We start from the raw sequence: 14671 nt of genomic DNA, 5'->3' as shown, positions 1-14671 counted from the left end.
CACAACAGAGTTGGCAGACATATTCTCTGCCCACAAAGAGCATACAGTCTAAGGCAATTGCCCTGATGGCCCAACACCTCCAACTTTGTGTCTTCCCTTGTTCTTAGCTGGACTGCAGTTGGAAAGATGCAGAGTGTCCTGCTTGGAATGCATCTGTAACTTTGAAGTTGGGGGTGGGGGAGGGTGCTATCCTACCTGCCCTCTCCTGTCTGCAGATGTTCCAGAGCAACCAGACCACTGGAATCAATCAACCAATCAGTGATATTCATTAAGCACTTACTGTGTGGAGAACACTGAACTAAACTCTTGGAAGAGTAGAATGCAACGGAGTGGATAGACACAGCCCTGACCAACGGGAACGTACAATCTAGAGGGGGAGACAGACATTAAAGGACACTTTGGCACCTAAGGCAACTAGAATATCCCCCCTGTGGCTTGTACACATCAGGCTTTTGCCTGTGCTCACTTCTGGGCAAGGTTCAGATCAGCAGCTCTGCCCAAGATTCACCTTTGTGCACTCTCAGGACAGCCCACGGAGGTCTGTTAATAATAATAATTATGGTATACGTTAAGCGCTTACTCTGTGCCGAGCACTGTTCTAAGCACTGGGGTAGATCCAACAAAGCAGATTGGACACAGTTCTTGTCCCACATGAGGCTCGCAGTCTCAATCCCCATTTTACAGATGAGGTAACGGAAACACAGAGAAGTGAAGTGACTTGCCTCACGTCACACAGTAGACAAGCGGTGAAGATGGGATTATTCATTCAATAGTATTTCATTCATTCAATAGTATTTATTGAGCGCTTACTATGTGCAGAGCACTGTACTAAGCGCTTGGGATGAACAAGTCGGCAACAGATAGAGACAGTCCCTGCCGTTTGACGGGCTTACAGTCTAATCGGGGGAGACGGACAGACAAGAACAATGGCACTAAACAGCGTCAAGGGGAAGAACATCTCGTAAAAACAATGGCAACTAAATAGAATCAAGGCGATGTACAATTCCTTAACAAAATAAATAGGGTAACGAAAATATATACAGTTGAGCGGACGGGTACAGTGCTGTGGGGATGGGAAGGGAGAGGTGGAGGAGCAGAGGGAAAAGGGGAAAATGAGGCTTTAGCTGCGGAGAGGTAAAGGGGGGATGGCAGAGGGAGTAGAGGGGGAAGAGGAGCTCAGTCTGGGAAGGCCTCTTGGAGGAGGTGATTTTTAAGTAAGGTTTTGAAGAGGGAAAGAGAATCAGTTTGGCGGAGGTGAGGAGGGAGGGCGTTCCAGGACCGCGGGAGGACGTGACCCAGGGGTCGACGGCGGGATAGGCGAGACCGAGGGACGGCGAGGAGGTGGGCGGCAGAGGAGCGGAGCGTGCGGGGTGGGCGGTAGAAAGAGAGAAGGGAGGAGAGGTAGGAAGGGGCAAGGTGATGGAGAGCCTTGAAGCCTAGAGTGAGGAGTTTTTGTTTGGAGCGGAGGTCGATAGGCAACCACTGGAGTTGTTTAAGAAGGGGAGTGACATGCCCAGATCGTCTCTGCAGGAAGATGAGCCGGGCAGCGGAGTGAAGAATAGACCGGAGCGGGGCGAGAGAGGAGGAAGGGAGGTCAGAGAGAAGGCTGACACAGTAGTCTAGCCGGGATATAACGAGAGCCCGTAATAGTAAGGTAGCCGTTTGGGTGGAGAGGAAAGGGCGGATCTTGGCGATATTGTAGAGGTGAAACCGGCAGGTCTTGGTAACGGATAGGATGTGTGGGGTGAACGAGAGGGACGAGTCAAGGATGACACCGAGATTGCGGGCCTGCGGGACGGGAAGGATGGTCGTGCCATCCACGGTGATGGAGAAGTCTGGGAGCGGACCGGGCTTGGGAGGGAAGATGAGGAGCTCAGTCTTGCTCATGTTGAGTTTTAGGTGGCGGGCCGACATCCAGGTGGAGACGTCCCGGAGGCAGGAGGAGATGCGAGCCTGAAGGGAGGGGGAGAGGACAGGGGCGGAGATGTAGATCTGCGTGTCATCTGCGTAGAGATGGTAGTCAAAGCCGTGAGAGCGGATGAGTTCACCGAGGGAGTGAGTGTAAATGGAGAACAGAAGAGGGCCAAGAACTGACCCTTGAGGAACTCCAACAGTTAAAGGATGGGAGGGGGAGGAGGCTCCAGCGTAGGAGACCGAGAATGATCGGCCAGAGAGGTAAGAGGAGAACCAGGAGAGGACAGAGTCCGTGAAGCCAAGGTGAGATAAGGTATGGAGGAGGAGGGGATGGTCGACAGTGTCAAAGGCTTAGAACCTGTGTGTGGTGGGCAGGGAGGTTGGCAGATTTGGGGATGGAGAGAAAGCAATAAGTTTTCTCTCTGCAGTGGTCCCGCTGGTTTGCATGTTCTCATAAGCCTTGCATCTCCAAGGTGGGGGAGAGAAGGAGAGGGGAGGGTGAAGCGACTATCGTAATTATAAACTGGGCCAGATCAAATGTAGGGGGTGGGTACTGACAGAGTGTAGCATGGCTATTGTTGCAGGGGCCTTGCATTTATGAACTAATATTTTTTTTCCAAATTGCTCAAAGAGCTTTGTGTAATTAAGGTTGCTTTTATTTAAGTTTTTTTTTAGTGAGAGAGAGCAGATTGGGTTAACCTCCATTTTCAAAAATAGGGTGCATCGAAATACAGAAAAGTTACATGTCTTCCTTAATTTTATCCAACAAAACCATTTGAAATCCTCAAATTAGAATCCCTATCTCCTTTCTGATAGCCTCCCTGTCTTCATAATAATAACTGTTATATGGGCAATTGTTATTGAATTTATTTTATTTTACTACATTTGTATGTGGAGCACTGTTAAACTTCACCTCGGGGGGGAAAAAGCACAAGGGCGTTGATTCAGATATGATCCTTGACCCACAGGGGCTGGCATGATCTAGACATGCATTTTTTTTAAGGAGGAAATGCAATTGTGAGATAAAGAAATCCCAAAATAGAAGTTCTTGGCAATTAATAGTATCTTAGTTATGGTAGGTTTAAAAAAAAAATCCCATGAATGTTTTTGTTTTATTTGATAGCAGCAGTAAACCATGATCCTTAAAACCTGCATTTAAAAATTATATTAAAAATTTCATTTGGAAGGAATTGGTAGTGGGATATTCATTTGATGGCAATGCCTGGATGTGCCAGCGGAGCCAGATATAGGGCCATATTGGTTTTTGGCAAACATTAAGGATCTACTCTGTTTTTCAGAGCCTGAAATCTCATTAGAATTGTGACCCCGCTTGAGAGAATAATACCATTTTATGGGTGAGTATTCAGTAGAGTAAAAACATTTTGAAGGTGATCAGAGTGTCTTTCCAAGTGTGGGTGTGACACTTAGGTGAGTCTCTTCCAGATGAAGTTTGAGAGAGGTTTAAAAAAAAAAAGAACCAAAATGCCTTCCTTATCCGGGATGTGGTTTCTCCAGTTCGGTGATAAGGCCTTCTCAGGTTTCCCATTGACATCTCTATAGGGAGGCAGGGTTTAGGTGAATTAAAGGCGTTATCAAAAAGGGAATAATTGTTTGAAGGAGTGTGGTTGGTGTGGAGAAATGACCCGCTGTGATTGGAGAGGGAGTAAACCTAATTGATCTTTCTCTGCGACGATTGGCCAGAATCCTTCCCTTTTCATGATAATTTATACTGCTTGAATTAGGAGGTTCCCCTTGGTTTATCACCAGACCCGTGGGTTCGAACGAAGTGTGTGTTACTATGCAGAATGAGGAGGGAAATGACTAGAATGAAGCGTGCTTTCAGATCGCAGTTCTAGTATTATGCGACTGCCGGTGTCATTGGCAAAGAGAAAAATGGAATAGAGGGCGGGATATATATATACATATATACATATGGACTTTGTGCAGAGGAAAACACTAGAGATGAAACTCTCGCTTTTACCCAGTGCGTGTTACACACCGCTCCTCCTGAATGCATCACCCCGTTTGAACGGCGTGCGCCGTGACTTGATTGCGTTCTGCGCATTCCAGTAGGAGGATGCAGTGCTCGGCTGTGCAGCCGCAGCCTCCACCAACTCATTCATTCCTTCAGTCGTGTTTATTGAGCGCTTACTATGTGCAGAGCACTGTACTAAGCGCTTGGAACCTACAATTCAGCAACAGCTAGAGACACTCCCTGCCCAACAACGGGCTCACAGTCTAAACGAACCCTCGAATCCGTAGTCGAGACCGGGCCATGTGTATTTTTAAAACATCGTAATAATGATGATGATGGCATTTATTAAGCGCTTATTATGTGCAAAGCACTGTTCTAAGCGCTGGAGAGGATACAAGGCGATCAGGTTGTGCCACATGGGCTCAAGTCTTCATCCCCATTTTACAGATGAGGTAACTAAAGCACAGAGAAGTGGAGTGACTTGCCCAAAGTCACACAGCTGACAAGCGGCTGAGTCGGAATTTGAACCCATGACCTCTGACTCCCAAGCCCGGGAGTCTTTACAATGAGCCACGCTGCTTCTGTAAAATATCAATCTGAAGGCGCGGCACCATCCCCCGTTTAGACTGTGAGCCCGTTATTGGGCAGGGATCGTCTCTATCTGTTGCCGAATTGTAGATTCCAAGCGCTCAGTACAGTGCTCTGTACATAGTAAACTCTCAATAAATACTATTGAATGAAAGAATGAATGAATCCTGGCACTTTATGTGCACACCGGTCCCAGCAAAACACACACACAAAAAACCAACAGTAAGAACACGGTCGATTCCTTTTCAACGGGTGTGCGCTTTCGGGACGGGAGGGAGCTAGAGGAGCAGCGTGACATAGTGGAAAGAGCCCGGGCTTGGGAGTCAGAGGTCATGGGTTCAAATCCCGCCCCGCCACTGATCAGCTGTGTGGCTTTGGGCAAGTCACTTGGCTTCTCTGGGCCTCAGTTCCCTCCTCTGTAAAATGGGGATGAAGACCGTGAGCCCCACGTGGGACCACCTGATTACCTTGTATCTCCCCCAGCGCTTAGAACAGTGCTTGGCACATAGTAATGGCATAGCAAATGCCGTCATTATTATAAATGCCCGAAGTTTAGGCAAGAACCTTTCCTTCCCTTGGCGCACATTTATTTTCAGTCCTTAGCTTTCCCGGCGCGGGGTTGGAGAGGAAAGCGGCGGTTGTAGTAGGAGCAGCAGCAGCAGCATCCTCATTCCTTCATTCAGTAGGATTTATTGAGCGCTTACAATGTGCAGAGCACTGGACTAAGCGCTTGGAGTGCACAGTTGGGAAAGAGACCCTCCGTGCCCAAAGACGGGCTGAATTCCTCTCCGTAGCAATAAGCAAGAGCGGCGAAAGCAGCAGCATCCTCCTTCATTCAGTCGGATTTATTGAGCGCTTACAATGTGCAGAGCACTGGACTAAGCGCTTGGAATGGACAGTTGGGAAAGAGACCCTCCGTGCCCAAAGACGGGCTGAATTCCTCTCCGTAGCAATAAGCAAGAGCGGCGAAAGCAGCAGCATCCTCCTTCCTTCATTCAGTAGGATTTATTGAGCGCTTACAATGTGCAGAGCACTGGACTAAGCGCTTGGAATGGACAGTTGGGAAAGAGACCCTCCGTGCCCAAAGACGGGCTCAGTTTCTCTCCATAGCAATAGCCGCGGGAACGGCAGGAGCGGCGAAAGCAGCATCCGCATCCCTGGGAGCGGGCAAAGGGCGGGCAGGAAGAAGCGGCGATCCCGGGGCACTATTTTCCGCGTAGTAGGAAGCGGGATCCCCCCGGGTTGCCGCCCCCCCCCCCGGCGCCTGGCGGAAGGACACGGTGTGTCGCCGCTCGTAGCCATGGTAGTAGCGCGGCCGGGGGGGCGGCGGAATAGTCCTGGCCGCGGCGGCTGGAGCGGGAGCTGCTCCGGCTGCGCGGTGCGGGGCGGTGCGGGGCGGTGCGGCTGCAGCGCGGCCGGGCGGGCGGGGCAATCGCCCCGGGCTGCGGGGCAGGGCGGCAGGCGGACCCACCCCCCCCTCCCCCTCGGCACCACTTGGCAGCGACTGGGGGGAGGGGGGTCCCGCCGCCCCGCACCGCTCCGCGCCCCGCCGCGCCGCTCCTGCGCTGCGCCCTGCGCTCCGCCCGCCCCGCCTCCAGGGTGTTTCCCTCCCTCCTTCTCTCCCTCCCTCCCCCGGCCGGCGGGGTGGGTGCGGGCCGGCGGCCCCCGGCCATGGGCGGCCGGTAGGAGCGGGGTGGGCGGCGAGGCTCGGCCATGGCGGTGGAGCCGCGGCCGGAGCTGGTGGGGAAAAGGTTCCTCTGCGTGGCGGCCGAAGAGCCGCCCAAGGACGGCGGGCGCTGCCGCCCCGCCTGGAGAGCCGGAGTCGTCCGGGCCGTCTCCCACCGGGACGCCCGCACTCCCGACCTGGCGGTAAGACCGGGCGGCAGGACGGGAGGACGGGCCGAGGGTCCGGAGGGGCAGCGCCACGGACAGACGGAGGGGCCACGGGAAGGACAGGACGGACGGAGAGTTAGCAGCACGGACAGACGGTCCGGAGCGTCAGCGGGACGGATGGAGGGTCAGCAGCACGGACAGTCGGAGGGTCAGCAGCACGGACAGTCGGAGGGTCAGCAGGACGGATAGATGGAGGGTCGGCAGGACGGACAGTCGGAGGGTCAGCAGGACGGATAGACGGAGGGTCGGCAGGACGGGCAGTCGGAGGGTCAGCAGGACGGATAGACGGAGGGTCGGCAGGACGGATAGATGGAGGGTCAGCAGGACGGACAGTCGGAGGGTCAGCAGGACGGGCAGTCGGAGGGTCAGCAGGACGGACAGACGGAGGGTCAGCAGGACGGACAGAAGGAGGGTCAGCAGGACGGACAGAAGGAGGGTCAGCAGGACGGACAGGCGCAGGGTCAGCAGTAGGGACGGACGGAGGGTCAGCAGCACGGACAGGCGCAGGGTCAGCAGCACGGACGGAGGGTCAGCAGGACGGACGGAGGGTCAGCAGCACGGACGGAGGGTCAGCAGCACGGGCAGACGGAGGGTCAGCAGCACGGACAGGCGCAGGGTCAGCAGTAGGAACGGACGGAGGGTCAGCAGCACGGACAGGCGCAGGGTCAGCAGGACGGACGGAGGGTCAGCAGCACGGACAGGCGCAGGGTCAGCAGCACGGACGGAGGGTCAGCAGCACGGACAGGCGCAGGGTCAGCAGGACGGACGGAGGGTCAGCAGCACGGACAGGCGCAGGGTCAGCAGCACGGACGGACGGGCTGTCCGGAGGGTCAGCAGCACGGACGGCGCTGCGAGCAAGGGGGGCGTCCCGAGCTCCCGTCCCGGTCTCATTCATTCAGTTGTCTTTATTGAGCGCTTACTATGTGCAGAGCACCGGACCAAGCGCTTGGAATGGACAATTCGGCCACATTGAGAGACCATAATAATAATGTTGGTATTTGTTAAGCGCTTACTATGGGCAGAGCACTCTTCTAAACGATGGGGGAGATACAGGCTCATCAGGTTGTTCCACGTGAGGCTCATCTTCATCCCCATTGTACAGATGAGGGAACTGAGGCCCAGTGAAGTGACTTGCCCACCCACAGCTGACAAGTGGCAGAGGCGGGATTAGAACCCATGATCCCTGACTCCCCAGCCCGGGCTCTTCCCACTGAGCCACGCTGCCCGGTGACGGGCTCACAGTCTAATCGGGGGAGACCGCAGAGCAAAAGAGAACGAAAGAAAAACAAGACAACATTATCACGATGAGTAGAGTCAAGGGGATGGAGACCTCATTAACAAATAAATAGGGTAATAAAAGTATATACAAAGGAGCACAGTGATGGGGGGGAGGAGCAGAGGGAAAGGGGGGCTCAGTCTGGGAAGGCCTTCTGGAGGAGGTGAGGTCTCAGTAGGGCTTTGGGGAGGGGAAGAGAGTGAGTTTGGTGGAGGTGAGGAGGGAGGGCATTCCGGGACAGCGGGAGGTCGACGACGGGACAGTCCTTCCCGTCCCCCCGGGGCGGCCCCTCTGTCCTCCCTCCTCCCACCCCGAGGGGCCTCCTGGCCACTTTGCAGTGGTCGCGGGGGCCCACTCCCCTATAGCTGCCCCGGTCCCCGGAGGGCTCCCGAGAGGAGGTGACCGGCAGGGTTGTCCCGACCCGTCCCCCTCCCTCCCTCCCTCCCTTACCCCGTATCCTCGTCCCACCCCTCGTCCGGGAGGCCTCCCGGCCGTGGAAGCCTTGAATGGTCCATTCCCAGCGCTTAGTCCAGTGCTCTGCACATAGTAAGCGCTCAATAAACACGATTGAAGGAATGAATGAGGCGGGTGGGCTCCCCGGGGGCGGCCGGGCCAGGTCGACGTGGAAATCTGCCCCGGAGAAAGTCTCCCGCGGGGAGCCGTTTGAGTCTCTAACTTCACCCGGGGCGGGAGAAGGGAGGGGGAAAAAGAGCCAGAAACAGACACACAAACACAGGCAGGGAGAAGACCGCCGCTCTTCTCCTTCACTCAATAGTATTTATTGAGCGCTTACTATGTGCGGAGCACTGGGCTAAGCGCTTGGAATGGACGACTGGGCCCCAGATAGAGACCATCCCGGCCCAGGGACGGGCCAGACCGGGGAGACACCCAGCAGAGCCAAACAGAACAAGACATCATCATCCAGATAAATAGATCCAGGGAGACGTCCACCTCATTATCAGGATAAATAGGGTCATAAATGATATATGCAAAAGAGCACGGTGCTGAGGGGGCCTTCTGGCCTTTAGGGTCCGGCTGCCTTTGGTCCAGGGCCAAGGATCGGTGCTGATGGAGCCCCAGCTTGGACCATTAACGGGCCGGCCAGAAAACCGGGCTTCCCGGTCCAGTGCCAATGTTTTGCAGCCGATCGATTTGGGGGATTTGCAGAAAGCCAACAGCGGGCGACGTTGCAGAATTCAGCGGTTCCCCCGCCCCAACCCTCCCTCCCCCTCCATTGTGTTTAAATCAAGCCGGGACGATTGACCCAGGAGAGGGAAAAATCGGGGGAAATTGTGCAGGAGAGCGCGGGGCGCCTGGTGGTTGGGCTGCCTGGCAGGTGAGGCGCGGCACGGTGTTTTCGGAGGGCAGGAATGTGCGCTGGGGGAGCCGGGCTCGGCTGGGTTCATTCATTCATTCAGTAGTATTTATTGAGCGCTTACTATGTGCAGAGCACTGGACTAAGCGCTTGGGATGAACAAGTTGGCAACAGGTATTGCGGTGGGACCTGCCGGGGGCGGAGGACAAGGCGGGCCCCCAACACCCTCGCCCGGGCTTCTTTTTCGGTCGCCACTCCGGCCTCCCGAAAACCGATCGGTCGCTCCGGCGGGCACCGGGAAAACAAAACACCAGTGTTCCATTTTTGAACACGGTGAGCCCGTCGTTGGGCAGGGATGGTCCCTATCTGTTGCCGAATTGGACATTCCAAGCGCTTAGCACAGTGCTCTGCACACACTAAGCGCTCAATAAACACTACTGAATGAAAACAACCTTTCAGCGCGATTCCGAAACAAAACACCAAGAAAGCCCCCAGCCTCTCAGAGCTATTTCAAAACAAAACCCCCCAAAAACCCAACCTTTCAGAGCTGTTCCAGATGACCTTTTAGCAGGTAGAAAAAAAATGTTGCTATCTGATAAGCGCTTACTATGTGCAGAGCACTGTTCTAAGCGTTGGGTGAGATACAGGGTAATCACGTTGCCCCACGTGAGGCTCACAGTCTTCATCCCCATTTTACAGGTGAGGGAACTGAGGCACAGAGAAGTGAAGTGACTTGCCCACAGTCACCTAGCTGAAAGTGGCAGAGCCGGGATTCGAACCTATGACCTATGACTCCCAAGCCCGGGCTCTTTCCACGGCAGTTGTGAGAGTGGTACCTGGATTTTTCATGTATTCATTCAATAGTATTTCTTGAGCGCTTACTATGTGCAGAGCACTGGACTAAGCGCTTGGAATATACAGTTTTTCGATGCTTGCCCTGAGATCGCCGGTTTGGGGGCGGGGACGGGGGCCGCTCTCATTAGGAATATAAGTCACTGGTGACGCTGCGGTGTTTATATTTACTATTGATATGGTAAAGTGCAAACCTTAATTGTTATGCCGAGAGCAACTCTGTTAGAATGAGCGGGGCGACTACATTCTGGAGGGCTTTGGGGATCCCTCCCAAATGGGAGGTGGTGGGGGAGAGGTTCTAGAATTTATTTTCCTCTATTTCCGTACATCGAGGAGCAAGTAAAAGTTGTGGTGAGATAAGGGAACACGTTTTCTAGCTACCAACTATTTTTCTCTTTCAAAAAGTGCCTTTCTGGTTAGTGTGAAAACCTAATGCAGAAGTAGCCTCACTCTGACTCTAAAACTGGCAAAGTGACTTTTGCAGTCTCCACTTTTAAGTCAGTATTAGATATTCCATGGTGACTTATAAGATGATAAGTGGTGTCCAAATCAACATTCATTCATTCAATAGTATTTATTGGGTGCTTCCAAGTGCCCTTGGAATGTACACTTGGGCAACAGACAACATGCAGACTCTCAGCCCTAGGCCATATATGCTAGGCATACACGGTGAAAGAAACACCGAAAGTTAAAAGGGAATTTTAAAATACGTGCAAGATGTCCATAGACACCTATTTTAGTGTTCTTGAGAGCATTTAGAAATCTGAATGATCAGTCTCCCCCCCCCCCCCAACATATGAGGAATTTAAGCAGTTGAGTCAACTTCATAGATGACCTCTCTGAATTAATTACATTCCGATCTGCATATTGAATAGATATGGTTAAGGTCAGCAGATGTCTTGGAAAGGGATAGTCTTCATATAGAATATCAATAGTCTTCCTATAGAATACCACCATAGTGACTCCTGCAAAATGTATTCTTTTAAAACCTGATGTTCAGTAAAAGTAGTTGGTACCACTAGTTTGTGGAAGTGTTTACTACTTCCTCCATTTTGAACTGTTAGCACTTCTGAACCCCTAGCAGAAGGGTGTTGAGAGCAGCTGGCAGTGGTTCAGTGATTCTTAGGCATCTGGTAGTCGTCTTCTGGAAAATCAGTGTATTACAGTATACCCAATTTCCTTTGGCTCAAGGTTTAATAATAGTAGTGGTATTTATGAAGTGCTTACTGTGTGCAGAGCACTAGGCTAAGCTCTGGGAAATCAAGACCATCCCCAAATTTACATAAATTCACATTTCACCACTCGTTTATGTGAAACTTGCAGAAGTCAGTCTGCATATTCAATAATCCCCTTTTTCCCCAGAATTAATTTATTAATGCAAGCCAGCCTTTAAAGACCTATCAAATTCCTTGGAAAATAGTGCTAGAAGGGGAAATTATTTTCTTCATAAAAAAGCCGTCGCGTGACCATCGAGAAAATGAACTGAAATGACTTTTTCAAACTCCAAATGCTATATATTTTCACAAATTCATATACAAATTTATGTATCATCTATGTACAGGATATCTGTGAAGAGTAACTTTGTCAGTAACTTGTGAATAGCTTAGGGAATACCATGTCTCAAAAGTTAAGCAGATGTAGTGAATTTCTACTTCTGTGAAGCATGCATTGCCATGGCAACGCAGCTCTGAGGAAGTAGAAAATGTGTAATTTGCAAAGGCAAAAATCCTCAAAGTATTGACAAAATAAGCCTTTGTTGCCCTGCATTGATTTTTTTTTTTTACCTACTTCACTCTTAACCTTTTAAAAGAACCATGAGTTTCAGGGAGAAAAAATAGATTTGATAGACTTCTCACAGAACATATATATGATGTGTGTGTGTGAGCGAGCATATCTATTGCTTAAAGGGATCACCAGGCATGTGAGTTAATGTATTTGATATTGCATTTCATTAGGATCCTCAGAAACATATCTGAAACAAATGGCCAATATAGCTCATATAGTGGGGCCAGGATATAAGGTATGAGACACTTCATAAGTATTCAAAGTACATAGGAGACGAAGTACTTTTGAATAGCAGTTTTGTCCCCCTAAACTAGGCATCCAGTGCCAACATTTTCAATAGTCTGTGCTCATTGCATGCACATTTCAGGAGAGATTCTGGAGGGCCGCACAGTTTTCTTCTATGTATATGACAATGGAATGCTAATATAAAATATAGTGAAATTGTAAAATATTTGAATCAGAGTGTGTCTCGTGGAAGGAAATTTTAACAGGGAAATTGACATATTCCATTTATATCCTGTATTATTACTGAGACTAAGCACTTAGTACAGTGCTGTGCACAGAGTAAGCACTCAGTATATACAATTGATTGAGACTGGATAAAAAAAATCAGTATGAGTGTTCTTTATATCCAGTGCTCCATCTTCACCTAGCAATTCTTGTTCTTACCTTTACTGCCCTTCAAAACTCCACAACAATCTGTTGGGTTTTGTAAACTTCACAATGATTTTCTAGTCACATTCATTCATTCAGTTGTATTTACTGAGCACTTACTGTGTGCAGAACATTGTACTAAGTGCTTGGAAAGTACAATACAGCAAGTAAAGAGAGACAGTCCTTGCCCACAATGGGCTCACAATTGGGGGGGAGAGGGGAGACAGACCTCAATGCAAGTAAACAGGCATCAGAGACCATCCCAGCTATTGAGATGTTAAATTGGATTTCGTCGTCTGTAGCATTAGACCTAGTGAAAGTTAGTTTATGGCTAATACGAAACCAACCTCAACGATAAAAATATGACAACAGAAAGTGATGTCTGATTTACAAGGTACGTTTTCAGGAATGGATCTAAGATGGCTCTAAATGTTTGACTTTCCTGCCTCTAGCCCATACTCCACTTTGGTGCATGGATCATTTCCCTAAAAAATTGATTCACGTATGTCTTCTCCTTTCTCCTTAAAACCCTCCAGTAGCTTGCCCATCCATCTCCTCATCAAACTGAAACTCCTCACCATCAGTGTTAAGGCACTCGAACAACTCTCTCCTACTAGCGTGGCTCAGTGGAAAGAGCATGGGCTTGGGAGTCAAAGGTTATGAGTTCAAATCCAGGCTCAGCCACTTGGCAGCTGTGTGACCTTGGGCAAGTCACTGAACTTCTCTGTGCCTCAGTTACCGCATCTGTAAAATGGGAATTGAGACTGTGAGCCCCACGTGGAACAACCCGTTTGTTCACCTCGTATCCTCCCCAGGGCTTAGAACAGTGCTATGCACATAGTAGGCGCTTAACAAATGCCATTATTATTATTTATTACCACTCAGCTTGCACACTTGACTGAGTGTGTCCCAATTTCCTCTATCTTGCTGCCAACCCCTTCCCCACGACCTCCCCCTAGTCTGGAATTCCTTCCCGTTCCATATGCACCAGACCACCACTCTCTCCACCTTCAAAACATTATTAAGGTCACATCTCCAAGAAGCTGTCCCCATTTAAGCCATCTTTTCCTTGGCTCACCCTCCCTTCTGTGTCATCTCTGCACTTAGATCTGTGACCTTTGAACATTTGATATTCCCCTCCCCCCCCCAACCCCACCACACTTATGTACCTATCTTTAAATTATATATTTTAAATTATATATTCATATTAATGCCTGTGTCCCCCTCTAGGCTGTCAGCTCATTATGGACAGGGAAAGTGTCTGCTAAGTCTGTTGTATGCTCCCAAGTGCATAGTACAGTACAATGCAAAGAGTAAGTGCTCACTAAATACCATTGATTGATTTGAAGGATAAAATGCAATCAGTCTGGCCCACCAAATGAAGGAGGAGTTATTTCTTCTTGGCCAGTATTTTAGTTTTGCTGGCTTAAATTCAATTTCAACACTATGGAATTTTTCTCATCCATCATAGTAAAGAGACTAGAGGACTTGTGGATTTGACCTCCAATTCATAAGCCGATGACACTGTTATTAAAAGAGAGAATTGAGGGACATTCTCAATTTAGCTCTGAGCATGTAAGGTGACTTATTGGCCCCAATAAAGTCATTTTTCTTGATTAAAAAAAATCTTAATCTCAAGATACCTTGTTTCTTTGCACTTTTGTGGCCCTTGTTTAAATATTGTACAAGTAATTTTAATTTGAGCTTTCCAATTTCCAAAAAAAAGCTCATTGATTTGAAGGAAATGCATTGACAAAAAACTTGGATCTCAGAATTTTTTTCTCCCCTAACTAACCCATACCCAAGTTATCTCATAACTGTACCTTTCCCCTCAAAAGTTTGGCCTTTCCTCCTCCCTCCTGGCCTTTGGCCACTTTTAAAGCTGATTTGGAAGCAGCAACCCTGATAAAATAGAACATGACTGGCTTGTTTACAGCTTGGGGCAATGAGGACATAGTATGCTCACCTTTCACTAACTGTGATTTTTCAAGCAGGATATCATGAACCTTGGAGTATTGTGGCCTGAAGCCAAGGTGTCACAAGAGTTTGAAAACAATGTTTATTGCCTAGAAAGATGGGGAAAAAATAGAGCTCAGTTTAAAACGTCGGAGAAATCAGTTAATGGTGTTTGTGCTAGCTGTGTGCAGAGTTCTGTACTAAGGGCTTGGAAAAGTACAATACAGCCACGTAGTAGACATGTTCCTTGCCCACAGTGAGTTTACAGTTTAGATATTAGAAAATGTTTGGGTTTTGAGTTAAAAACAAACAAACCATAACCCCCCCCCAAAAAAAAAACCCAGCAAAAAAAACATATTATGGCAAAAAGAACTATTGTGGCCAACAGTATTCATTGAGGCTCTAATTTGTGGAGAAGACTGCTCAGAGGGACAGATTTTGGTAAACTTTGTCTGCCTATCTC

At 49.7% G+C, this 14671-nt stretch overlaps 1 protein-coding gene across 1 annotated transcript in view; it reads left to right on the top strand.

Annotated features, from left to right (window-relative positions):
• The first annotated feature begins 6182 nt into the window (after nt 1-6182).
• The window catches only part of JMJD1C (jumonji domain containing 1C), a 305204-nt gene continuing 296715 nt past the window's right edge, over nt 6183-14671 (top strand). Inside the window, exon 1 of the mRNA XM_029060598.2 lies at nt 6183-6346. Coding sequence (XP_028916431.1) covers nt 6191-6346 — 156 coding nt within the window. The 5' untranslated portion in view covers nt 6183-6190. The remainder of the gene's footprint in view (nt 6347-14671) is intronic.

This window comes from Ornithorhynchus anatinus, chromosome 3 (assembly GCF_004115215.2).
Source record: "Ornithorhynchus anatinus isolate Pmale09 chromosome 3, mOrnAna1.pri.v4, whole genome shotgun sequence".
Lineage (NCBI taxonomy): Eukaryota > Metazoa > Chordata > Mammalia > Monotremata > Ornithorhynchidae > Ornithorhynchus > Ornithorhynchus anatinus.
The sequence above is the reverse complement of the archived record's forward strand: the minus strand, read 5'-3'. Positions and strand labels throughout refer to the sequence as shown.